The following is a 27,561-nucleotide window of genomic DNA, read 5'->3' as shown; positions in this document are numbered from 1 at the left end:
CTACTCTCCCATAAAATATATTGCTTTTAATATATGCTTTCAAGAGACCAAAAACAGGCAGTCTTCGTTAAAACTAATATAGTTGATTTACTTACAAACTTCATGTATTCAGCATACAGGTACATTTCTTATTGGTCGAGAGTTTAAACAGTAAGTTCTCTAAAGGATTCTGTTTCAGTCTCTTCTTTGTTACATACAGACTAACACTTCAACCTAATACATTACTGAACATTGGCTCAATAAAGACTGACAACACAATGCAGCACACTGACACTGACTTTACTTCTAAACTGTAATGATTCTGATGTAAACTATGACTTTTATAATGGAATCTCTGTCAGAATAGTCCCAGATCTGGTCACATGGTCTGTAGTCCCTCCCACAACCTCAAACAATATAGAGTTAAGGGAAAACTGCATATCAAAATATACATATACAATATAGTAAGCAATCTGAATTATATACATAACAAATAATTAGTATAGGAGGCTTGTAGAAGGTTGCTATTTCCAACAACTTTTGGTTTGGCATGGTGAATTTTAGTCATGGCCTTGCATGTTTAGATATGCAGGTGGTTTAAAACTATTTCCAGTTAAATAAAGAATGAAGAGATAGTTTTGACAATAAAAATAGATATGTTGGTTTCTGGAACCTGCCAATTGTTTAACTCAGTCGTCTTTTGAAATAGAAAACACAGCAGTGCTTTTGCTCATGGATATATTTCTATTATCAGTACTACACAGTGGCATACAGAAACTTCAACCAAAACTTACTATAGCGTGATACAAAGTGATCAAGATTTATTCTTACCGCTCATGACTATTAAATGGATAGATGTATTCAAATTCCCTTTTGCAAATATGAAACGGCACTGGTATTTTCCAGCATCTTCCAGCCGGACGTTGGTTATTTCTTTGGCAGGATAAGTGCTGTTGGCATTGCTTGGTAAATTCTCATTTACAATAACCTTATTATCCTTCATGAGTTCCCAACTCTGGAGTTCTGGAAAGTTCCCCACGTTCTTTTCCTTTGAGAGGTCAATGTTCAATGGGCACGAAAGGACCACTCTGCTATCAATAGTTGCAAACGTCATGCCATTGTCACCCAACACATTGAGAAAATCTGTTTTTATGGTAGAGAACACAAAAAGAACTGTCTTATTTTATTTGCCATCTTACCAAGTTCAGAGAGATGGCTGATGGTATTCCTCTATCCCTTGCAAGCCCTCTACATAGTCATGTAATAATATGTAAAAATGTAACGATTGGGCTCCTTCTAATGGAGTTTTTTTTCTGTGTCAGGAGCGACTTGAGAAACTACAAGTTGCTTCTGGTGTGAGAGAATTGGCTGTCTGCAAGGACGTTGCCCAGGGGACGTCCGGATGTTTGATGTTTTACCATCCTATGGGAGGCTCCATGTACCCACATGGAGAGCTGGAGCTGACAGAGGGAGCTCACCCGCTCTCCCTGGATTCAAACCGCCACCTGTCGGTCAGCAGTCCTGCTGGCACAAGGGTTTAACCCACTGCGCCACTGGGGGCTCTGTTTCAATGAAGTGGTGACAATTATGGACTCATGAGAAGCATTGTCAGATAATTCTGAAGATACTTCCCAATGAGTAAAACATGTGGGGTCCCAATGATTGACTATAGAGATACCATTTGACTTAGACAAATTCCTTGTCAATTTATGAACCAGATCTAAGGTGCTGATTAAAGATCACCATTAAGTTCCAGGTGTGGGATCAGAAGGAGCATTTTCTCCCACCAGATCCTAACTGCAAGTTCTTATCTTCAGAGAAGATTCTCCTCTAGTTTCCCATAACAACCCAAGTGGAAGCACTCCTTTTTAAAAAATAAATAAAAAATGAACCTTTTCTCAGAAGGGCCGATATTTATTCAAGCCTAATAGATTTCAAAAAACAGCATTTATTACTTCACAAATAGTTATCTGTTTTATGATGTTGTCTTATGTTATCTGTCTTATGATGTTGTTTATTATGTGTAATATGTTTAACTTTGTTGTATGGTGTTTTTTAACAATTGAATGTTTTTTATGTTCATGTTGGAAACCTTCCTGAGTCCTCTCAAGGAGATAGAGTGGTATTTATTGCAGCTGGCTGCTCATGGCGCAAGCTGGTGAGCAGCCAGCTGCAATAAATCACTCTGACCAAGAGGTCATGAGTTCAAGGCCAACCCATGGCGGGCTGAGCACCTGACAATTAAAAAAAATTAGCCCCTGGTCATTGCTGACCTAGCAACCTGAAAGATAGTTGCATCTATCAAGTAGGAAAATAAGGTACCACTTATAAAGTGGAGAGGCTAATTTAACTAATTTATGATTCCATAATAATCATCCAGCCGCTGTTGGAATGAGGAAGTGCCGTCGCAGTGGATGATGAAGCAGCTGCTCCCCCTGTGGCTGGAATCGAACATCCCCTCAGGAGAAGGTTAAATTGCCTCTGCGTCTGTCTCTGTCTTTGTTCTATGTGTATATATGGCATTGAATGTTTGCCTTATATATATACAATGTGATCCTCCCTGAGTCCCCTTAAATAAATATAAATAAAGTTTTATTATTGTTGTTGTTGTTATTATTATTAAATTGTTGGCAAGTTGCAAGAAAATTCATTGGCTTTCTCAGTACTGAATCACTGTTACCATTTGTATCCCAGACATCATCTGGAGGCGACACTCTAATGATGAAACCGATTGCATACTAAACCCACAAGCGGGAAACATTTGCACAGGAACCATGAAGAGTTGCAAAAGCATTGTACCTGCCTGCCCAGGTAAATTAAATTCTGCCAGTAGGTTGGATTGCAAACAGACAAACACCTTGATGCATCCTAGGGCCCTTCCACACAGCCATATAACCCAGGGCGGGTCCAGACAGCACCAAATCACATACTTTAACTAGGGGCAAAAAATCCTGCAAGCAGGTCCTCACACAGACCAGTTGGTCCTGGGATGTCTGACTCCATAGTCCATACTTCCTGCTTTGTCCTGGTATTTTGCAACCTCCAAGATGGCTTCCGCAAAACATCTGCCGGAACCGACCAATTAAGAACACACATTGAAACCCAGGAGGAAACTAAGATAAAAAATCCCTTGCTTTCCGAGTGCAGGGACAGACAGGGATTCAAAGAGCGGATTTCCGGCTCAGAACCGGAATATCCCCACACCTGGAAATCTCGCGTTTTTTGCTGTTTGCAATGATTGCTTCTGTGTTTACAGGGAACGGCATCTGGCCACCCTTCTGTTTGCTGCGGGAGCTCCTGGGATAAAGATAATGTCTGGACGGGTCCCCAGAATATCAAGGCATAAAATCCCACAATATCTGTTTGGACTGGGTTATCTGAGTCCACACTGCCATATATTCCAGTTCAAAGCAGGTAATGTGGGATTTTATTCAGCTGTGTGGAAGGGGCCAGAGATATGAAAACACATAGAAGAACAACACAGATGCAATGACTTGGCAACAACATTGCTTGGATTTTGTGCAAAACCAGAAGTTCCAATTAAAAGGGCTTGTGTTTTAGATCCTCGGCATTTATGCAAACTTTAAAATATATTTGACCTTTCCTGTTACAATTTGGAAGAACTCAGTAATATTGACTGAATGCATAATTCTTGATGATATTGAGTTTTACGTAAAGAAGCATTGCAAGATCTGGTGTGTTACAGATTTTTGAAACCAAGATTCACACGTTTCTTTTACCTATCACCTTGACTCCAAAGGAGAACCAGGGCCCATCAGGCAGGATGTGACATTTCCATGTGCCATCATCTTCTTGAACTTCAAGGTTCTTTATCTGCAGCCTCCTCTCACTGTTGCACAGTTCCCAACGTGGTTCATTGCCTGTCACTTTGGCGTTGCGTGGGCTAAACCACTCAATCCTAGGATACTCATTGCCAGACGAAATCACTTCTAGTAGTACAGTTTCACCTCGCAGGAGATATCTGTTTCGAATTTCTTTCAGTACTATAAAAAAAAAAGTTTGTGAGCTCTTTTTACACCAGGGTCTCCTGTCTTCTTCCCAAGGAAATGCTGCGAAGGTGAAAGAAGGAGCACTACTTGGAATTTCCCCTTTCCTCTGTCTGTGGTGGTGCAGCGGGTTGAACCACAGAGCTGATGAACTTGCTGACCGAAAGGTCGGCAGTTTGAATGCAGGGAGCAGGGTGAGCACTGGCTGTTAGACCCAGCTTCTGCCAATCTAGCAATTCAAAAACATGCAAATGTGAGTAGGTCAATAGGTACTTCTCCGGTGGGAAGGTAACGGCACTCCATGCAGTCATGCCAGTGGCCACATGACCTTGTTTATAGACAACACCGGCTCTTCGGATTAGAAATGGAGATGAGTACCAACCCCCAGAGTCGGACATGTCTAGACTTAAATCAGGAGAAAACCTTTACCTGTCTCCAATATCCCAGTATCATACTCACCAGTCCACACTCGAAGGTCATAGATACACTGTTCTTTTCCGTTCACTATACAGGTGTATTGCCCTTCCTTTCCATTTGGTAGCCATAAAGAGAAATTCTTGTGGTCAGAAGCCACAAATTTGTATTTTTCAGTAGTGCCACCTTTGAAAAGAGAGAAAATACAAACAGTTGAATGTTCTTAATAAAAACAAAAGTTTATTTTCCTGCAGTGGATATCTAAAGGGTGGAGCCTTACCTTTATAGACTCCAGTCCGCATGTATCTAATTATGCTGTTTCCATTATAATTCCAGACCACTTCATTTGGAGTTGGGGAAATTGTTTCTTTACAACCAGCTGGACAGCAAAGAACAACTTCTTGGTCAGCAGCAACATTTATCTTTGATGCCATTGTAAAAGGAAGCATTACCTCTGAAAGATAAAGAGGCTCAAAATGAAGAAATCTTAACAAGTAAAATATTTCTCAATGCAAACTGAAGCTGGTTCCTGTACCTTTAATGGTTGCGCGGGGAAGGGGGGGGGGAGGGAATTTCATGCTTGTCATGAAGCTTATGAGGCCTAAAGGTCACATAAGTAACCACAACACTACATCCTTTTCCTGCTTTATGCTGCTATCATTTTCTTGTATTTATGTTGTAGTTGTTTTTCAAAGTGCATTTTTTTTTTAGTTTATCAGATTTTTGGCACTGGACGATATGTAAGTTTTGACTTAATACTCAGGAGTTATGAAGAGCCAGTTTATCAGCTCTTAGCAAAAACATGGAGTGATATGCTGGAGCTTCATTTGTACTTTTTTTGAACTACAGTAGAGTCTCAGTTATCCAACACTCGCTTATCCAAAGTTCGGGATTATCCAACGCATTTTTGTAGTCAATGTTTTCAATAGATCGTGATATTTTGGTGCTAAATTTGTAAATACAGTAATTACTACATAACATTATTGTGTATTGAACTACTTTTTCTGTCAAATTAGTTGTATAACATGATGTTTTGGTGCTTAATTTGTAAAATCATAACCTAATTTGATGTTTAATAGGCTTTTCCTTAATCTCTCCTTATTATCCAACATATTTGCTTATCCAACGTTCTGCCGGCCCGTTTACGTTGTATAAGCGAGACTCTACTGTATTCTAGATGCCTCTTGTTCCTGGTTTTAAATAGAAGGAGTAATGGCAGCAGCTACAACAGATCTGCTATGCATTTGGGCACTGACTACCTTACCCTTCTTGGTAAATGTTGGCCACCACCGACAAATCAGTTCAACAAGGGGGAGGAGTGCGAATCACTCCAAGTCTCTGGATCAGTGGTGCTCAACCTGGGGTCCCCAGATATTTTTGGCCTACAATTCCAAGAAATCCCAGCCAGGATTTCTGGGAGTTGAAGGCCAAAAACATCTGGGGACCCTAGCTTGAGAATCACTGCTCTGGATCATCCTGTCCTCTTGAAACAAACTCTTCTGTTCCACTCCGAACTAGAAGGAAGCGTGGCTTTTATGGAAAGAGTGTGAGCACCCAGAATGGTCTCTTCCACACATGGGCACCTGCTTAGTGTCATCATGTATAGACTACTACAATGCGCTCTACGTGGGGTTGTCTTTGAAGACTGTTTGGAAGCTTCAACTAGTCCAACGCGCGGTAGCCAGATTGCTAACGGGAGTGGCATTACAGGGAGTACACAACCCACCATTGTGCCAGCTCCACTGGCTGCTGGTTTGCTACCGAGCACAATTCAAAGTGCTAGCTTTGGCCTATAAAACCTTGAATGGCCCTGGCCCAGTTTACCTGTCTGAATGCATCCACCTCTATGAACCATCATGGAGTTTAAGATCTTCTAGGGAGGCCCTATTCGCGGTTCCACCACCTTCACAGGTGAAACGGGGCCTTTTCAATGGTGGCCCCTTGACTGTGGAACTCCCTTCCTAGTAGGATCAGATCAGCCCCTTCCCTCCTGCCATTTCGCAAACAAGTGAAAACTGGGCTTTGGGAGCAAGCATTTGGCACAGCACCATTACCTGTGCAATATAGTTGGAATTGTCTTTGGATTGATGAATATGTTTATCTGGCTTTGGATCTATGCACAATAGTCGTAAAATGTTTACATATATTGTTTTAATGTTGTTTTAAATGGTTGCTTATTTGTTTTTGCTTTTTTAGTGGAGCCTCTGGTGGCTCAGTGTGTTAAAGCGCTGAGCTGCTGAACTTGCAGACCGAAAGGTCTGTCAGGACCCAGGCAGCAGAGCACCAATAACCATACACAGAGGCCAGAATCTATCTAATATCTTTATTAAGGAAATATGTAAAGTTAATAAAAGCAAGCGTATGAATTAGTCCAGGAGTAGACCTTTCAGGAAAGGTCAAAATTAGTCCAAAGAAGCAATGCCCAATATGAAATATTAAGGTCCAAAGTTGTAATCCAATAACCGAAACACTCACTTTGCCAGGCAAAGTGAGGGGAGATGACAAGGTCTTTTAGTCCATGAACTTGAACGAGGCTAGGAAGTAACTTGATTCTTGGAAAAAACAAGGCTTGGATACAAGGCAGCAAGGAACGAGGAGCAAGGACAAGATCCGTGGTATTTACTTGGCAAAATCCGGGAAACAAGGCAAGGCTGGGTCTTGGAAAGCAAGGCAAAATCCGTGGAAGAACAAGGCTGGAAAACGAAGGCTTGAATCAGGAACAAAGGCTTGGAAGCGGAGTAGCTGTCCACACACACTACTCCAGTTGCTGACGAATTGACTCCGCAAGATCCCTCCGGGAGCAAGAAACCTAAATAGGCCTTGTTTTCCCCACCAGAGAACACTTCTCTGGGGAACCAGAAACGAAAGTCAATCTCTGTGTCCAGATGTATGACTCCCTAAAATTTCTCATGGGAACAGGCTTTAATCATCTGAATGCTTTGCTGCTATTCTCAAACTCCTGCGATTAGCCTGTTGCACTCCTTTCTGCTGGAGAATGTAATTACGGCGCGAAAAAGGGGGAGAACTCGACTCCGGGCTTGTTTGGGAGATTTCTGGAAGACAAGCCTCCTGCAGGTGCAAAGGCTCAATTTCTGGCTGAAATGGTTCCCTTTCTGGCTGAAATGGAGGAAAACCCAAGTTCTCCTCTTCGTCAGTCACAACAGCACTAGGAATGGGACTACATGGCCCATGAGTCATCACACTATCCCCCTCCTCAAGCCCCCTCTCAAACTGGGACTCTCTCCCCGAGGCGCGAGGCCGCGGTTTGGCGGGATAGGCCTGATGGAAGCGGCGGGTTAGATCAGGAGCATGAACCGTGGAAGCGTCTTCCCAAGAGCGCTCTTCGGGGCCAAAACCCACCCAGTCAATGAGATATTGTAGGCGGCGGCGGTGAAAGCAAGAATCCAAAATGTCCTGAACCTCGAACTCTTCTTCTCCGTCCACCAGAACAGGGGCAGGGGCCGGCCGGTCTGCATCAGGGCGCACACCATCCGCCGGAAGGAGCAGGGAGCGATGGAACACTGGATGAATGCGCATAGAGCGCGGAAGTTGGAGTTTGAAAGTCACGGGGTTAAGTTGCGCCACCACTGGATAGGGACCAATGAAACGGGCATCTAGCTTCCGGCAGGGACGGTGGGAGGGCAAAAAGCGAGTGGACAGAAGAACCCGGTCTCCTACCTTGATTTCGGGGCCCGGCTGGCGATGCTTGTCAGCGTGGCGTTTATAGTCCTCCTTGGCTTGGTCCAGTTGCTGGAGCAAAAGTTGCTGCACTGCTGTGAGTTCCTGCAGCCAGTCCTCTGCTGCGGGAACTTCTGAGGTTTCAATGACAGGAGGAAAGAAACGTGGATGGAAGCCATAGTTTGCAAAGAACGGGGTTTCCTTAATTGAAGCCTGGACCCCATTATTGTAGGCAAACTCCGACAGTGGTAACAGGGAAGCCCAATTGTCCTGTTGGTAGTTTACATAACAGCGAAGGTACTGTTCCAAAGTGGCATTGGTGCGCTCAGTTTGCCCATCTGTTTGAGGATGATGAGCCGAAGATAAACGAGAGTCTATGCCCAATAGTTTTTGTAGTGCCTTCCAGAAGCGAGAGGTGAATTGGGACCCACGGTCGGTGACCAAACTCTTGGGCAATCCATGCAATCTGAAAACATGTTGGAGGAATAGATCTGCAGTCTCTTTGGCCGTGGGAAGGCCTTCGCAGGGAATAAAATGGGCTAACTTGGTGAAAAGGTCCACCACCACTAGGATCGTGGTGAATCCACAGGAAGGTGGTAGATCAGTTATAAAATCCGCAGAGATTATTTCCCATGGGCGAGATGGGGTAGGAAGGGGATGCAGAAGCCCTGAGGGCTTTTCCCTTCTTGTCTTGGAGCGCTGGCATACTGGGCAGGTGTTGATATATTTTTCTACATCCTTGCGGATCTTGGGCCACCAGAAATCTCTTAGGATCAAATGCATAGTTTTGAATAGCCCGAAATGCCCTGCTGGCTTGCAGTCATGACACAAACGAAGTGCCTTTTCCCTGCCCGGTCCTGGGGGGATGTAAACATGATTTCTATAGCAAAGCAGCCCATCCTTAAGCGAAAAGGGAAAATGTAGTCCTTGGCGAAGTTGGTCCTGCGCCCAGGCATCTGCTTGCTGACTAGCCCTGATTTCTTGAGCACAAAGGGGCCCTGGAGTAGAGGGAGTTGATTCAATGGGAGTGGATTTGGTGTTCCCCACTGTGAGCGTGGCAAAGTTCCCGGGTTGTAGCAGCTGGGACTCAAAGGTCTCCTTGCGTCCTGCAGCGTATTCCGGTTTCCGTGACAGAGCATCTGCTTGCTTGGTCTGGGCTGGGGTTACATAATGAATTTGGAAGTTAAAACGTTCAAAGAATAAAGCCCAGCGTTGTTGTCTCTGATTTAGCTTGCGGGCAGTTCTTAGATGCTCTAGATTCCGATGATCAGTATGGACTTCAATGGGAAATTTGGCCCCTTCTAACCAATGTCTCCAAGTTTCAAAGGCTGCCTTTATGGCCAATAGTTCCTTTTCCCAAATGGTGTAGTTTCTCTCTGGTGCGGTCAATTGACGGGAATAAAAGGCACAAGGATGAAGATGATCTCCCACCGGTTGTAGGAGTACAGCCCCAATTGCTACATCGGAGGCGTCCGCCTGCACAACAAAAGGGGTTTCAGGATCTGGGTGCTGAAGGATTGGCTGGGACGTGAATAATTTCTTTAGTTGCTGGAACCCTTTCTCTGCTTGATCTGTCCAGCGGAAGGGCTGTTTCCCACGGATGCAGCTGGTGATTGGGTCAGACCAGCGGGCAAAATCTGGAATGAACTTGCGGTAATAGTTCGCGAACCCCAAGAATCGTTGCACCTCTTTTTTGTTGGTTGGCGCCCGCCATTCCAATACTGCTGAAACTTTTGCCGGGTCCATGGAGAGCCCTAGTGGCGAGACGCGGTACCCCAGGAAATCTACCTCCTGTAGATCAAAAGCACATTTTTCCAGCTTGGCATAAAGTCCATGATCCCGCAATCGTTGTAACACCATTCTGACGTGGTTCTCATGTTCTGATTGTGATCTAGAAAACACCAAAAAATCGTCCAGGTAGATGATCAAGAACCGATCTAGATAATCCTGAAAGATGTCATTGACAAAATGCTGGAACGTTGCGGGAGCTCCACATAATCCATAATTCATAACTCGGGACTCGAATAATCCGAATTTAGTCTGGAAGGCGGTCTTCCACTCGTCCCCTTCTCTGATGCGAACTAGATTATACGCTCCCCGAAGATCCAGCTTGGTGTAGACCTTGGCTCCTCGAAGTCGGTCTAGTAGGTCCGAGATTAAGGGCAGGGGATAGCTGTTCCGCTTAGTGATATTGTTCAATGCTCTATAGTCCACCACCAAGCGTAATTCCCCTGACTTCTTTTTCACAAACATCACTGGGGAAGCGGCTGGGGATTGAGAGGGTCTGATGAATCCCTTGCGAAGGTTTGACTCTATGAACTCCCTGAGAGCTTCTTGCTCCGGTTCAGTCAGGGAGTAGAGATGTCCTCGCGGGATCGGGGCCCCCTCCACCAAGTCAATGGCACAGTCATAAGGTCTATGTGGGGGTAATCTCTCGGCCTCTTTTTCATTGAATACATCCCAATATTCTGAGTACTTCTTGGGCAAGGTGATAATGGGTTCAGTGTCTGTGGCATGGCAGATCTTAGCTACAAGGCAATGGTTTTGGCAATATTTTGAAGCAAACTGCAGTTCTCTGTTGGACCAGGAGATGCTTGGGTCGTGAAGTGTCAGCCATGGAATACCCAAAATCACAGGGAAATGGGGAACCTCGGTAACAAAGAAGGAAATCTCTTCCATATGTTCCCTTATCCACATTCTGGTGGGTTCCGACCACTGACTTACGGGACCCGTCTTGAGGGGGCGGCCATCGATGGCTTGCACCACACAGGCATTCTTGAAGTCATGATATTGTAATCCCAGAGAGTCGGCATACTCTCTATCAATGAAATTGTTGGTGGCTCCGGAGTCTATCATGGCATGGACCATGACGGGTCCTTTTTTTGCTGACCACAAGGTGACCACTAGAAGAAACAGGACCCCGGTTGGCGGCTCTTGAGTGGGTTTTTTGACCGGGTTGGCGAGCCTCTCTACGCCCGGTCGCTGGCTTCCCCCGCCGGCTGTGCGCCAGCCGCCTCAGACGTCTTCGTCTCCGTGGAGGACGCCGCCGCCAGACGGGCGGCGGGCTTCCCTTTGGCTGGGCATTCTCTGGCGAAGTGGCCCCCGTTTCCGCAGTACCAGCAGAGATTTAGGCGTTGGCGGCGGGCCTTCTCGGCGGCATCTAATCTGGGACGCACATTGCCCAACTGCATCGGCACCTCCTCGCTCCCTCTGGGGTATGGGGCTGGTGGCGGGGGTCTCCATACTGGGCGCGGCTGGACGCCGGTGGGAGCGGGAGGTTTCACCCCAGCTCTACCGCTCTGGCCTCGGACCCATTGTTTTCTGTTGGCAAGCATGACTTCAGCTCGTAAACATTGATCAATGAGTGCTTCAAGAGAGTGGGGAGGATCCACCTTGGAGATTTCTTCCAGCATCTCAATGTTGAGGCCCTCCCGAAATTGTCCTCTAAGGGCTACATCGTTCCATCCAGTGTTGTGGGCCAGCACTCGGAACTCGGCTATGTACTGGGACAAGGGTCTGTCCCCTTGGGAGAGGCGCCGGAGTTTGTGGCCGGCTGCCTCCAAATTGTCCTCGATTCCCCAGGTCTCCTTAAGGTGGTCCAAGAAGTGTTGCGCTGACCTTAGATGTGGGGAGGCTTGGTCGAACAGTGCCGTCGCCCAGTTGGCCGCTGGCCCGTCTAGGAGACTGTAAACCCACGCCACCTTGATGTCTTCTTGGGGAAACTCGGCAGCACGGGCCTCTAGATAAGCCTGGCATTGACGACGGAAAACATGAACCTTAGAAGCTTCTCCAGAAAACTTGGTTGGCAACGCCATGGCCGGGAGACGGATTCCGCGTTCCTTCAAACCCTTTATTTCCCCATCCTGCGCATTGAGCTTATCACGGATCCAGTCCACCTCATCCTTGTCGATGGTGTAGCTGATCGGTTGGCCTCCCGGCCCGGCTCCGGTAGACATTCTGGCCTAGGTTAATTGGTGCTTAGGGTGGCGGAGTCAAACTGTCAGGACCCAGGCAGCAGAGCACCAATAACCATACACAGAGGCCAGAATCTATCTAATATCTTTATTAAGGAAATATGTAAAGTTAATAAAAGCAAGCGTATGAATTAGTCCAGGAGTAGACCTTTCAGGAAAGGTCAAAATTAGTCCAAAGAAGCAATGCCCAATATGAAATATTAAGGTCCAAAGTTGTAATCCAATAACCGAAACACTCACTTTGCCAGGCAAAGTGAGGGGAGATGACAAGGTCTTTTAGTCCATGAACTTGAACGAGGCTAGGAAGTAACTTGATTCTTGGAAAAAACAAGGCTTGGATACAAGGCAGCAAGGAACGAGGAGCAAGGACAAGATCCGTGGTATTTACTTGGCAAAATCCGGGAAACAAGGCAAGGCTGGGTCTTGGAAAGCAAGGCAAAATCCGTGGAAGAACAAGGCTGGAAAACGAAGGCTTGAATCAGGAACAAAGGCTTGGAAGCGGAGTAGCTGTCCACACACACTACTCCAGTTGCTGACGAATTGACTCCGCAAGATCCCTCCGGGAGCAAGAAACCTAAATAGGCCTTGTTTTCCCCACCAGAGAACACTTCTCTGGGGAACCAGAAACGAAAGTCAATCTCTGTGTCCAGATGTATGACTCCCTAAAATTTCTCATGGGAACAGGCTTTAATCATCTGAATGCTTTGCTGCTATTCTCAAACTCCTGCGATTAGCCTGTTGCACTCCTTTCTGCTGGAGAATGTAATTACGGCGCGAAAAAGGGGGAGAACTCGACTCCGGGCTTGTTTGGGAGATTTCTGGAAGACAAGCCTCCTGCAGGTGCAAAGGCTCAATTTCTGGCTGAAATGGTTCCCTTTCTGGCTGAAATGGAGGAAAACCCAAGTTCTCCTCTTCGTCAGTCACAACAGCACTAGGAATGGGACTACATGGCCCATGAGTCATCACAAGGTCCCAGGTTCAAATCCGGGGAGCGGAGTGAGTGCCTGCTATTAGCTCCAGCTTCTGCCAACCTAGCAGTTCGAAAACATGCAAATGTGAGTAGATCAATAGGTACCACTCCGGCAGGAAGGTAACGGCGTTCCATGCAGTCATGCCGGCCACATGACCTTGTAGATGTCTACGGACAACGCCGGCTCTTCGGCTTAGAAATGGAGATGAGCACCAACCCCCAGAGTCAGACACGACTGGACTTAACGTCAGGGGAAACCTTTACCTTTACCTATTTGTTTTTAATTGTTGTTGTTTGAGCATGAAATAATGCCACCATGTAAGCCACCCCAAGTCCCCTTCGGGTTGAGAATGGCGGGATATGAATGTCATAAATAAATAAATAAATATTAATTTTTCATGCTCCTAGTGTCCTTCTTGCTCTGACTTCTTATGCAGTTAAGGGCTGCCTTCCGCCAAGAGAAATCTATTGTGCTGAAAGGATGGTGGGTGCGATCAAAGGCAATAGTGAGCAGAAGCAGAGCAAAAACAGGTGGAGCTATTGCACTATTTTTCTTTCTGCTATATTCCCACCCCCAAACGTACTGCTCCTCACCCAATAACCCAGGGGTGTCCCATTCTGCTTGTAATGTTCATAATGCCATTATTTTAGGGAAGGAAACTATGTTGCCTCCAGATATTGTTGGACTACATCAGTGGTTCTCAACCTGTGGGTCCCAAGGTGTTTTGGCCTACAACTCCCAGAAATCCCAGCCAGTTTACCAGCTGTTAGGATTTCTGGGAGTTGAAGGCCAAAACATCTGGGGACCCACAGGTTGAGAACCAATGGACTACAGCACCTTGCAACCCTGAGCATGAAAGCCCATAATGAGGAATGCTGGCCACATGACTCCCACACTGCATTGCTATCATCCAAGCTTTGGTTGTGATGAACGTATGCTACTAGTCAACAATCTTCCTACAGATCAGGTTTGGTGGTTTTGAACAAGGGTGACATTGAGCCGAAGAGAGAAAACAGGCACATCATATTAATCTCCCGCTGTTCCGATGTTCCCAACCACAACAGAACAGAACCCCTCCCTGTGGCTGTAATACCACTGTATTGTATGCATTATATGTATCTTTAAAAAAAAACTCACCCATGTGAAGGAGGAAAGAAACAAGTTTGCCGTTCCAGGCCATCTCCTTTGGAACCCACCTTCCCCTGTAAGTAGGGGTGTCTGGGGTTTCTGCCCAAGAGATCCTAGCAGGGGGTAAACAATGGTTTATTTTCTTGTGTGACGTGACAGGGTAAAAACAGAGAAGAATGTATGCTGTGATTGTTATGGTATGTAAGAAATCAGTTAATATTTGTGTGTCAACTGCAAAATAAGGTTGTATTCTAAAAACATGACAACAGTTGGCTAGAGGGTGAAAACTTTATCCTGGCAAGAGAAATCTCGTCCTCCGCACATTTAATAAAGTTTGTGACACACAAAGGTTTTGCCATGTAATCAACCTTCCCTATGTTTGTATGATTAAAAGCAATGAGGAACAGAGACATGTACAACCCAGGAATAGCACCCTGTTGCTCCATGCCACAAGTACACCAGATAGCCACACAGCCTCTATAACCCAGGAACAGAATTTATTCAAAGATTCACACTTTTTTTAAAAAAAAATGCTGACATTTCCAGCAGACATCTCATGGCAGCCATCTTGGGGGTTGCAAAATCCCAGGACAAATTTACCGGTTTTTGGGAGGCCCAGGGAACATTATGATTCAGTGTTGAAGACCTTTACAAGGTTTCTAAAATCAAGTCAGGGGTTTTTAACTTTGAATATGTTTTAATGGATTTTAACTGATTTTTTAATACTGTTTATTTAATTCTATTTTAATGTTTTCATATTTTTAATAGTATGCTAATGCTTTTATGTTAAGCTACTTCGAGTTTCCTTCGGGAGAGATAAAGCAAAATAATAATAATAGTAATAATAATAATAAAACAAGCAGTCAAAGAAGAAGAACATGCCCTGGCAGAATATGTAAAGCAAAGTGAAGAACCTGCTTTGACTGAAGTCAAAAAACAGAAACTCCTCAGACCACAGCAGACAAAAAACCAGTACAAGAAAACCGCACTACAAACTAGAGCTGACAGCTGGCACAAGAAAACATTGCATGGAAAGTTCCTTGACAAAATTGAAGGAAAAGCTGACAAGGAGAAGGCCTGGCTATGGCTCATGAATGGGACACTGAAGAAGGAGACAGAAGGCCTGATCCTTGCAGCCCAGGAGCAAGCTATCAGAACAAATGCAATTAAGGCCAAGATCGAAAAATCAGCTGATGACCCAAAATGCAGACTGTGCAAGGAAGCTGATGAAACCATTGATCATATCCTCAGCTGCTGTAAGAAAATCACACAGACAGACTACAAACAGAGGCACAACTATGTGGCACAAATGATTCACTGGAACTTATGCCTCAAGTACGACCTCCCTGCAGTAAAGAACTGGTGGGATCACAAACCTGCAAAAGTATTGGAAAATGAGCACGCAAAGATACTGTGGGACTTCCAAATCCAGACTGACAAAGTTCTGGAACACAACACACCAGACATCACAGTTGTGGAAAAGAAAAAGGTTTGGATCATTGATGTTGCCATCCCAGTCGCATTGACGAAAAACAACAGGAAAAACTCAGTCGCTATCAGGACCCCAAGATTGAACTTCAAAGACTATGGCAGAAACCAGGGCAGGTAGTCCCGGTGGTGATGGGCACACTGGGTGCCGTGCCAAAAGATCTCAGCCGGCATTTGGAAACAACAGACATTGACAAAATTACGATCTACCAACTGCAAAAAGCCACCCTACTGAGATCTGTGCGCATCATCCGAAAATACATCACACAGTCCTAGACACTTGGGAAGTGTTCGACTTGTGATTTTGTGATATGAAATCCAGCATGTCTATCTTGTTTGCTGTGTCATACAATAAAATAATAATAATAATAAACAGCACATGTAAATATTTCAAATCTGAACTTTGCAGTATGCAAGGGGCATGTCAGTGCCACTTTAGTGAATAGGAGCTGCAAAAAAACCCTTAATAATAATAATTTTATTTTTGTATCCCGCCTCCATCTCCCGGATAGGACTTGGGCGGCTCACATGGGAACAAGCCCAACAAGACATGTTAAAACACAGAAAAAATCAATTAAAAACATTATAACTACATAAAACAATAAAAACACATCAACAGAATTAACTTCTGCCATTAAAAGCCGGAAACCTCTACTGTTCTTGAGAATGGCTGTTAATTTAACAACATGAAACTTAGTAATGTAGGGAGTTTATAAGGCTGTATCAAATTTCAAACCAAAATGGCTAAAAAGTGCTCTCAGATAAGGCAATTGAAAGGCAACTCTTTTTCAGGCATAATCATAGACTGTTTCCAAATTTCAGAGACTGCTATTATGCTCTTCTCATCAGAAAAGGCAATCCTTTAAGAGTCTGGCCCATTTTCAGCAACCGTTGAAAAATGTATGAAGTTCTCTTGCCCCATTAAAGTCTGCAGGAGCAAGTACAGAAAAGTGATCTCAGGGGTGGCTCAGTTTCTTTCTGAAACTAAAAGGCTGCTGTTGCTTCAGTGTTTGCAAAGAAATACCATGTGCAGAATTGAGTGCAGTGGATTCTAAATGTAATGCGGACAGAGGCGGTCCAACCATAAGGCGAACTAGGCACTTGCCTGTGGCGCCATCGTCCCAGGGGCGCCATCGTCCTGGGAGGAGGGCACCACTCTCCATCTCCTTCTCTTTTGGGCCTTCCGGCGGCCACGCTGGGCCTCCCGGTGCCCGTGCTGGGCTTTCCGGCCGGCGCAGACCCACCTTCGCACCACGGGAGCCCACCTTCAGAGATTGTGAGGTCTGTGGGAACTTGGAAGCTAGGTATGTGGGGTTTATATATCTGTAGAAGGTCCAGGGTGGGAGAAAGAACTTATCTTTGAAGCAGGTGTGAATGTTGTAATTAATCACCTTGATTAGCATTTAATGGCCCTGTGGCTTCAAGGCCTGGCTTCTTCTTGCCTGGGAGAATCTTTTTTTGGGAGGAGTTAGCTGTCCCTGATTGTTTACTGTCTGGATTTCTTCTATTTTCAGAGTGTTGTTCTTTATTTATTTTCCTGATTTTAGAGTTTTTTTTTTAATACTGAGGGCTATCTGGGTTATCTAAGTCCACACTGCCCTATATCCCAGTTCAATGTTTAGTGCTAAATTCGCAAATATAGTAATTCCTACATAACATTACCATGTATTGAACTGCTTTTTCTATTGATTTGCTGTAAAACATGATGTTTTGGTGCTTAATTTGTAAAATCATAATGTAATTTGGTGTTTAATAGGCTTTTCCTTTATCTTTCCTTATTATCCAACATTTTTGCTTATCCAACGCTTTTATTTTTCAGTGATTGGTGGGGGGGGGGGGGCGCCAAAATTCTGTTCGCCTACACTTGAAAAATACCTAGGGCCGGCTCTGAATGCGGAGTCATAAAATTGGACAAAACATTGTTAATTAGACTAGAAACCCGGAGCTCCCAGGGTAGGAAGGCTTCAACCCGGTCTCCCTTTGCACAATTTGTTAGAAGGAGTTTTTGATGGGAGCCATTCTGAGAGATAATGCGAGACTCGAGAAAGGAAAAAGAAAATTATTGAACCGGTAACACATAGATAGGGGCCGTGGTGGTGCAGCAGGTTAAACCACTAAGATGCTGAACTTGCTGATTGGAAGGTCAGTGGTTTGAATCCGTGGGACAAGTGAGTTCCCGTTGTTAGCCCCAGCTTCTGCCAACCTGGCAGTTCAAAAACATGCAAATTTGAGTAGATCAGAAGGAAGGTAACAGCGCTCCATGCAGTCATGCCAGCCACATGACCTAGGAGGCATCTACGGACAACACTGGCTTTTTGGCTTAAAGATGGAGTTGAACACCAACCGCCAGAGTCAGACACTGCTGTCAAGGGGAAACCTTTACCTTAACACATCGGTGTTTCAGTGCCTTCAAATCTGCCACAATGACTGCCCACCCTCAAATAACATTTTGGGAAACAACACATATTAATATTACAATGTGAAAAGGGGAAATTGTTATAGCCTTTTTACCCCCAAAATTAATGGAATAGAGTTGTTGTTATAATGAGATACATCTGGGAAGTTCAGAAAAAGAGTGAATGGTTTTTTAAAAAGCAAGAAAAGTCTCTGGAGAAAAAGGATGTCTTCTACAAACTTTCACATCTCATTCATCTGGTCAAAGTGACAGGCTGCCAGCAACAGAGGCCTCCCTTCCCCCTCAATGCTTTGCTTATGGAAGGGTTTTTTATTATTCTTATTAGTGACTTCATTTTCTTCCCTCGTTATTTCTTGCTAGTAAATGTTTTTATTACAGTAGAGTCTCACTTATCCAAGCAAAATGGACTGGCAGAAGCTTGGATAAGCGAATATCTTGGATAATAAGGAGGGATTAAGGAAAAGCCTATTAAACATCAAATTAGATTACGATTTTACAAATTAAGCACCAAAACATCATGTTATACAACAAATTTGACAGAAAAAGTAGTTCAATACGCAGTAATGTTATGTTGTAATTACTGTATTTACGAATTTAGCACCAAAATATCATGATATATTGAAAACATTGACTACAAAAATGGCTTGGATAATCCAGAAGCTTGGATAAGCGAGGCTTGGATAAGTGAGACTCTACTGTATTATTACTACTACTACTACTACTACTACTATATTTATACCCCGCTTTATCTTTCCCGAAAGAACCCTCAGTGGCACAATAGGTTAAACCCTTGTTCCGGCAGGACTGCTAACCTGAAGGTTGGATTGCTGATCTGAAGGTTGCCGGTTTGATTCTGCGGAGAGCACGGATGAGCTCCCTCTGTCAGCTCCAGCTCCCCATGCGAGGACATAAGAGAAGCCTCCCACAAGGATGGTAAAAACACCAAAACATCTAGGCATCCCCTGGGCAACGTCCTTGCAGACGGCCAATTTCCTCACACCAGAAGCAACTAGCATTCTCAAGTCACTCCTGACACACAAAAAAACTCTCCCAAAGGAGACTCAAAGTGGCTTAACATAAAAGCATTAGCATACAATTTAAAAATATACAAATATGCAAATTAAAACAGAATTAAATGTAAACAGTATTAAAATTCACAGTTAAAATCCATTAAAACACATTCAAACTTAAACATCACAGCACCCCTTGACTTGATCTTAAAAACCCTCATCTTTAAAAGCCTGGCTGAATAAGAAGGTTTTATCCTTTCCGTTTGATTTTCAAGGTCCATAAGCATGTTTTTGTGAGCAGATGATTTTCAAAAGCACTACTGGATTAATTTCATTTGTAACAGCTTGGGTAACAGTTAGGAGTCCCTGGTGGCTCAGCGGATTAAACCGCTGAGCTGCTGAACTTGCTGACTGAAAGGTCAGCGGTTTGAATCGGGGGAGCAGTGTGAGCTCCTGCTGTTAGCCCCAGCTTCTGCCAGCATAGCAGTTTGAAAACATGCAAATGTGGGTAGATCAATAGGTACTACTCCAGCAGGAAGATAACAGTGCTCCATGCAGTCATGCTGACCACATGGCCTTGGAGGAGTTTGCGGACATCGCCAGTTCTTTGGTTTAGACATCCCCAGAGTTGGACACAATTAGACTTAATGTCAGGGGAAACCTTTACCTTTACTAGTTTTGGTAAACTTTTTCCAGAAAGGACAACTCTGTGCAGGTCTCATAAAACACAAAATGAATTACCTCTTTGTAGATTAGTATCAGTACATTATGAGCATTTATTTGCTTAAAATACAATAATTCGCTTACTCAAGGTCCCAAAATTCATTATTTCCATGGAGTTTTGAACTGAAGTAACGTATCATTTATTATGCAAAAAGCCTTGTATGGCCACATATTCTGTTATATATCAAAAATTGTGTATGTAAGAACAGATCAAAATGTACATAGATTATATGTGTATTGAATAGGGATGGAGAGAACATTTGTTACTATTTGTTCCTCAGTACAATAATGGGTTTTCTAATGCATGGAAAGGAGCCAACATAGCCAGCATGTGTGATAGTCAAAGGACTCAAGGAGACTATGGTTTGAATCTTCTCTCAGCTATGAAAACCTGCTATGTGACTCTGGACAAGTCATATTTAGTCTTAGGTCCCTTCCACACACCTGAATAAAATCCTATATTATATATGGCAGTGTGGACTCAGATAACCCAGTTCAAAGCAGATATTGTGGGATTTCCTGCCTTGATATGGGTTATGGCTGGATCTGCACTGCCATATCATCCAGTTTCTGAATCCAGATTATCTGCTTTGAACTGGATTATCTGAGTCTACACTGCCGTATATAATTCAAAGCTGATAATCTATATTCAGAAACTGGATTGTATGGCAGTGTACATCCAACCTGAGAGAGCATGACCGGCCCAACATCATAAGTGTAGATGGGGCGTAAAAAGTCAGTGGCAAACCATCTCTGAACAAATTTTGCAGATAAAACTTTGTCACACCATTGTCTTTTAAGGTCCCCAGAAGCCTGAAACAACTTGAGGACACACAAGAACAATTTTTGTAAATCCCTACCGAGAAGCAAAGAATGTCTTATGAATTGCTATATGCAAACTTACATGTGGGTTTTCTGTGTGCACAAAATGTTTTTATGCAGAAAAACTGTTTTCTATGGAAACCTTATTGGCAGAAAACATGTTTTCTGCCAAACTCTTCCCTAGGAAACTTCAATTTCTGAAATGCTTTGGGTTTTTTTTTCCTGAGAGGGTGCCATTTTAGAGTTTCACGTTTATCTGTAGTTAAATGTCAATAAGATAAGGGGCCTCAGGGATATGCTGTATGTTTCTGTAATTGAATACTTTACCTATGTTGGAAATTGCCCTGAGTCCCTTTGGTGAGAAAGAGCGGTATACAAATAAAGTTTTATTTCATTATTATTTATTACAGCAGGTTAAACTGCTAAACTGCAGAACTTGCTGATGGAAGGTCGGCAGTCCGAATCCCCAGGACAGGGTGAGCTCGTATTGTTAGCTCCAACTTCTGTCAACTTAGCAGTTTGAAAACATGCAAATGTGAGTAGATCAATAGGTACTGCTCCAGTGGGAAGGTAACGGCGCTCCATGCAGTCATGCTGACCACATGACCTTGGAGATGTCTATGGACAATGCTAGCTCTTTGGCTTAGAAATGGAGATGAGACCAATCCCCAAAGTCAGACTCGTCTAGACTTAATGTCAAGTGGAAACGTTTAACTATCTGTCAATCAATCAACTACACACACACATACAGCCACCATTTAAAACTGTATCTCTTTTCTTCTCCCTCTGCACCTGGACTCCACTGCATCTTTCTCTTCTACAGTAGAGTCTCACTTATCCAACATAAACGGGCCGGCAGAATATGTTGGATAATAAGGAGGCATTAAGGAAAAGCCTATTAAACATCAAATTAGGTTATGATTTTAAAAATTAAGCACCAAAAATAATGTTTTACAACAAATTTGACAGAAAAAGTAGTTCAATACGCAGTAATGCTATGTAGTAATTACTGTATTTACGAATTTAGGGCCAAAATATCATGATGTATTGAAAACATTGACTACAAAAATGCGTTGGATAATCCAGAACGTTGGATAAGCGAGTCCTGGATAAGTGAGACTCTACTGTATTTATACCTTCTGATCTTCCTACATTATACCTTTTTCTTCTTTCCTCTGGCTTCCCCTCTTTTTTGCTCTCTTTCCAGCCAACTAGCTAGGGATTGTGCAGATCCATCGCATGGCAGAAATTATCACTTGCAAATGAAGGAAATGCGAATTAACTGGCTTAGTGGTGTCTCAGCTGATGATTAAAGCAATTTCCAAGGCAAATGGAAACACGTGTCCTGACAAATTTTAATGAGATTTTTCAGAGATCACGTTGTGTTCCCTGAGATGGGAACGCGACGTGAAGACGACTGCTTGAAATAAAATTTAAAATTAGGATCGTATATAGAAATGCATGCTTCAGAAAGGGTGAACTAAAAAAACCTCTAGACACATACAAAGACTTGAAATAAGGCAAGACAGTGGCTTTAACAGAACATCCAGGTAATGAGCAGGAATGGAGGTCACGCATCTATGACAGTGGTTCCCAACCTGTGGGTCCCCAGATGTTTTTGGCCTTCAACTCCTAGAAATCCTAACAGCTAGTAAATTGGCTGGCATTTCTGGAAGTTGTAGGCCAAAAACATTTGGGGACTTCAGGTTGAGAACCACTGATCTATGGGCTGTTTCTGTTCCCAACATCTACTCGTTCATGCATGCAACTACCTATACCAGGAGTTCCCAACCTTTGGTCTTCCAGGTGTTTTGGACTTCAACTTCCAGAAATCCCAGACATTTTACCAGCTGTTAGGCATTGATTCAGAAAATTGCATTGAATAAACCACATCAGCTTTAGTTTCTTAGATATTGTTATCGTCTATGGGAGATCAGATGAAGACTGGTAGATGGCTTGTGTTCTGTATCTCACAAACTGGAGCTGATAAGGGAAAACTGGTGCCGTTTGTGGAATCAACTATACCCAGAAACAGGGATAAAGTTTGAGGCACCAAAATACATTTTGGCCAGTGCAGGCTGTTTTCCTTTCTTCCATTCCTTCTTATTTTGTGTCATGTCTTTAAGACTGGAAAGCTGACAGCTTACAGCAGTGGTTCTCAACCTGTGGGTCCCCAGATGTTTTGGCCTTCAACTCCCAGAAATCTTAATATCTGGTAAACTGGCTGGGATTTCTGGGAGTTGTAGGCCAAAACACCAGAGACCCACAGGTTGAGAACCACTGGCTTGCAATTTAATTACAATAGAGTCTCACTTATCCAACACTCGCTTATCCAACATTCTGGTTTATCCAACACATTTTTGTAGTCAATGTTTTCAATACATCGTGATATTTTGGTGCTAAATTCGTAAATACAGTAATTACTACATAGCATTACCGCGTATTGAACTACTTTTTCGGTCAAATTTGTTGTATAACATGATGTTTTGATGCCTAATTTGTAAAATCATAAACTAATTTGATGTTTAATAGGCTTTTCCTTAATACCTCCTCATTATCCAACATATTCGCTTATCCAACGTTCTGCCAGCCCGTTTATGTTGGATAAGTGAGACTCTACTGTATTAATTATTTTTGAAGTGACTCTAGAAACCGTTCTTGGCTAAATCCCCCTCTATCCCATGTGCTCCCCGAAAGTATGAAATTGCCTAGACAAGCGAGAGAAAAAATAGATGAAGAAAAACAACATGAAAATCAGGTGCCAAAAAGGTTAGCGAAATGCATTAGCAGGTTTGTGCTACGCCACTTGAAGAGGTTTTGTGTGACAGAACACAAGATACAAAGTTATGTGTTAACAGGAATCATTTTCTTCCCTCGCCCAAAGAGAATATTTTTTCACTCTGGCAGAAAAAAAATATTAAATCTTGAATAAGGGCAAAATGGGAATAGAATAAATGTGTCAGACCATCAATAAGTCAGCCAAAAATATCCCACCATTGATGAATTAAAGAACAGGGTTTTTAAAAATTGAAACAGCTCTTTTACCTCTTTTTTGCGGTGTGCCCTGTGTTTCTTCTCTGTACAAGCTCCTCCGCAGGTGCTTAACTCACTGATCTGAAAACAACAGTAGCTGGAGGGTGGGACAAACCTTCCTCTTAAACCCAGAGCACTGAAACTTCAGAAAAACACTCTTCATTTCTCATTTATTCTCCGTCTCTGCCCTGCTCTCACCAGAGAACAGCAATTTAATATTTTTAAAATGTTTTAAAATATATTTCAAAAATATTTTAAAATTCCATAACATTTATCACATCTTCTGTTCCAGATCTATACCCCCAAATACCCCTGACAGCATTGTCAGTTATATTACTTTTACATTACTCTAATTTTGTATGTTACATGTAATTATTGTAATGTGTTTATTAATTGCTCAACCACAACCTTTCTTGGATGTTTAATGGTTTAAATTTGCCATTGCTTTTACATACGAAGCTAAGAAATGGTTTCCAAATGCTATCAAACAGATCTTTAAATTCTCCTTTTGCTCAACTTACTATGGGCTCTTCCACACAGCTATATAAGCCAGAATACCAAGGCAGAATAACCCACATTATCTGCTTTGAACTGGAATATCAGTCCGCACTGCTATATAATATGGGATTTTATTCAGCTGTGTGGAAGGGCCTTGAACTACAGTAGAGTCTCACTTATCCAACACTCGCTTATCCAACATTCTGGATTATCCAACACATTTTTGTAGTCAATGCTTTCAATATATCGTGATATTTTGATGCTAAATTCATAAATACAGTAATTACTACATAGCATTACTGAGTATTGAACTACTTTTTCTGCCAAATTTGTTGTCTAACATGTTTTGGTGCTTCATTTGTAAAATCATAACCTAATTTGATGTTTAATAGGTTTTTCCTTAATCCCTCCTTATTATCCAACATATTCGCTTATCCAACATTCTGCTGGCCCGTTTATGTTGGATAAGTGGGACTCTACTGTATTACTTTTTCTGAAAGAGCTATCACCCAGGCCTGTAGCGAGAGGGGGGGGGGGGTTAGGGGTTCAACCCCCCCCCCCCGAAATTTTTCAAGTTATAAAAAAAAATCTCGTTTACTCATGAATTTTAACTGGTTAACCAAATCCCCATGCTAAGTCTATGAGATGCAAAACATTAAGAGTCCCTCCAGGCACTATCTCAAGCAGATATTGACAGGTTTGTAGCGGGGAGGGGTATGTGCCCCCCCCCCAAAATTTTCAAAACCCCTCCCGAAATTTTTTTCTGGCTACGGCACTGCTATCACCCATATCCTGTTTAACTAATTTTTTATTGTCAGATTCTCTAATTTTTTTCCAGGTTTTCACTACTTCGAGTGCTTCTGCACATAGCATGAGCAGCATTAAGATTTTTATTTTCCAGATCCTTGTTCTCACTTTTGAAGACAGAGATCTTTATAGAGCTCACCTGCAATAAATTGTTTTCCCCACAATTTGACTTATAATAGAACTTTATCCTACAATCTCTGTACTTTTGGGCACAATAGCCACATGAGGTTTATTCTTCACGAGGAGACACAGCAATACCGAATTTGAAACAATATGCATTTCAATTAGTTCAATTAGGGAAATTTGTCAAGACTAACAACTCTATTGCAAATTGAAAGAAGTAATGTATCAAGTATCTTTGTAGATAAAGTAAATAAAAGAAAAAGTAAAGCTAGACAATAGTTTTACTGAGGACTTAATTAAAATATGTTTCAAATAGACTTGTGCATGGATTTTTTTTCAACCATTTCTTTTGGTACCTTCAGGAGCATGCAACAGTAATGGTCCCCCGGTGCGAAAACCAGCCCAACATGAAAGCAAGCAGGAGCTGATCTCAGCTCCTCCTCCCCTATTCGGCATCACAGTTTAATCTTTTTTTTATTGATCCAGCAAACAAAAAGAAAACCCTCATTTCCTGAAAACTACTACCACCTCTCCTTTACTTGAAAGTAGAAATAGCTCTAAGGAAGCATTAAAACCAAAACAGAAAGGAGATTGAAGCATGCCAATAAATTAGAGGGGTTTTAAAGGTAGTCCAGGGAGGATAGCTCCAGGAGGTCATTGCTCTTCCTTACTTGGAAATGGGAAGCCTCCTTAAAATGCCCTGAAACGTGTGTGGCATCCAGGAGAGAAAGCACGCAGCTTTGAGAATTTGTCTCTTTTAAATGCTTTGGAAAACGTGTGTGCATGGTATGCAGGTCTAGGAGAGAAAGTGTGTGCGCCTGCCTGGCTGCAGAGCCTCTCCTCACATTCTCTAGAGTAGGAAACAGCTTTGCCTCCTTAAAATGCCTTGGAAAGAGTGTGTGCGTGGCGTGAAGGTCTGGGAGAGAAAGCGTATGTGCTTGCCTGCCTTCAGCACCTCCCCTCCCCTCCTCTAGAGTAGGAAACAGCTTATTTAATTAATTAATTTATTTACAGTATTTATATTCCGCGCTTCTCACCCCGAAGGGGACTCAGGGCGGATTACAATGCACATATATATGGCAAACATTCAGTGCCATTAGACATACAACATATAGACAGACACAGAGGCAATTTAACATTTTCCAGCTTCCGGCTTCATGAGGGTATCCTCGATTCCGACCACAGGGGGAGCTGCTGCTTCACCGTCCACTTGTGTCACTGAGTCCTTGATGGTAGTACTTCCTCATTCCTTTCCACACGCTTCTGGCAGTTTTATGGTTTCGAGCTGCTTAGGTCAACAGCGAGCTAGACTATTAATAGTTGGGAGCTCATTCTGACCCTGGCTTTGATCTCATGACCTCTCGATCAGTAGTGATTTATTGCAGCTGGCTACTAACCAGCTGTGCCACAGCCCGGCCTTAAATGTCTAAAATGAAGAGGAGCCTGGAAAGTCCTCCTCCCCATAATGGGCTGGATAGAAAACAATTTTTTTCAACTCCCCAGAGTGGAAACAGATGTCTGCCCTCCCGAATTTGGGAGGCTCCCTCGGTATGCTCCTTCTATACCTGGGACATTGTCCTCTTCCACTGAGCATGCAGCTTTGGGAGGGACGCACATGGAGTGGTGATGGAGGAAGGGGTCACTTGCCTAGCCAGCCAGAGCAGCTGACTCAACCCTGGTGATCAATGGGGTGACAGATGTCACAGCCAGATCACCCTCAAAGGCTCCCAAAAAAATGAATCAGGGCTCCACTGAAACCCAGGACACCAAAATGGATCGCAGTTTACCTGGATTGCACAACCCTAGTTACAAATACAAGAAAAAAATACTTGCTCCATCTTCATCACCCCCTTGTCCATTTTTAGAACACCAATCAAAGATTTCAAGGATATCAGCACACTTTTGACAATAGGCATGGATCCTAGCTGGACTGTTTTCCAACTAATCAGGAGCTGGTGTGGGTTTCTTGAATAGCTGTCAAATGAAGCAAAAATGCTCTGTATTCACAATTGTGGGATGTCAATACTTTGGAGTGCTTTCTCCGCTGACATTCTCTTTGGCCGTTGAGAATAAATCTCTGGTTTTGCCTTCAAACCGGTTTGTTTCTGGTTTGGTCTTCTGAATTAGCTAGACAATTCCAAAATCACGGTTTTGAGGTAGCTGAAATCACTCAACATTATTACATTGTTTGGAGCGTGCCATAGAAACATTTGCAGGCCAATCTGTGCCTCCTACAGGCCATAGCCTTTTGCAACCACTGTCTACAATTGCTTTCTCTGTGAATTGAGCAACCGAATGCACATTTTAGGTATTAGTTGGTTGTAGTGGGCTCTTCCCTGTTACACAACTCAAAACTCTTGGTTGATTTTGTTTCAAGAAGCATGTTTCTTTTTCTGGACAGTTAGTAATGCTAGATTCTGTCCTGTGCAGCCCCAGAAGGCAGTCAGCCTAGAGCTCGACTTTGTTGTTAACGGAAAGGCACATTTTATT

At 43.2% G+C, this 27,561-nt stretch overlaps 1 protein-coding gene across 2 annotated transcripts in view; it reads right to left on the bottom strand.

The window, feature by feature from the left end:
* LOC100567219 (T-cell surface glycoprotein CD4) overlaps positions 1-25,475 on the bottom strand; it is a 31,119-nt gene extending 5,644 nt beyond the window's left edge. Inside the window, exons 1-7 of one of the 2 annotated variants that reach the window (XM_008120240.3) lie at positions 25,428-25,475; positions 23,656-23,740; positions 14,161-14,264; positions 4,681-4,854; positions 4,446-4,586; positions 3,720-3,983; positions 811-1,122 (exon numbers count right to left, since the gene is read on the bottom strand). In XM_008120240.3, the coding sequence (XP_008118447.2) occupies positions 811-1,122; positions 3,720-3,983; positions 4,446-4,586; positions 4,681-4,854; positions 14,161-14,203 (934 nt within the window). In that variant the 5' untranslated portion in view covers positions 14,204-14,264; positions 23,656-23,740; positions 25,428-25,475. Of the gene's footprint in view, positions 1-810; positions 1,123-3,719; positions 3,984-4,445; positions 4,587-4,680; positions 4,855-14,160; positions 14,265-23,655; positions 24,093-25,427 lie in introns of those variants that run through there. The other variant, XM_008120242.2, reaches the window with a different exon arrangement.
* Between the last annotated feature and the right edge of the window lie 2,086 nt (positions 25,476-27,561).

Source organism: Anolis carolinensis, chromosome 2 (genome assembly GCF_035594765.1).
Source record: "Anolis carolinensis isolate JA03-04 chromosome 2, rAnoCar3.1.pri, whole genome shotgun sequence".
NCBI lineage: Eukaryota > Metazoa > Chordata > Lepidosauria > Squamata > Dactyloidae > Anolis > Anolis carolinensis.
This window is presented reverse-complemented; position numbering and strand designations above follow the sequence as displayed.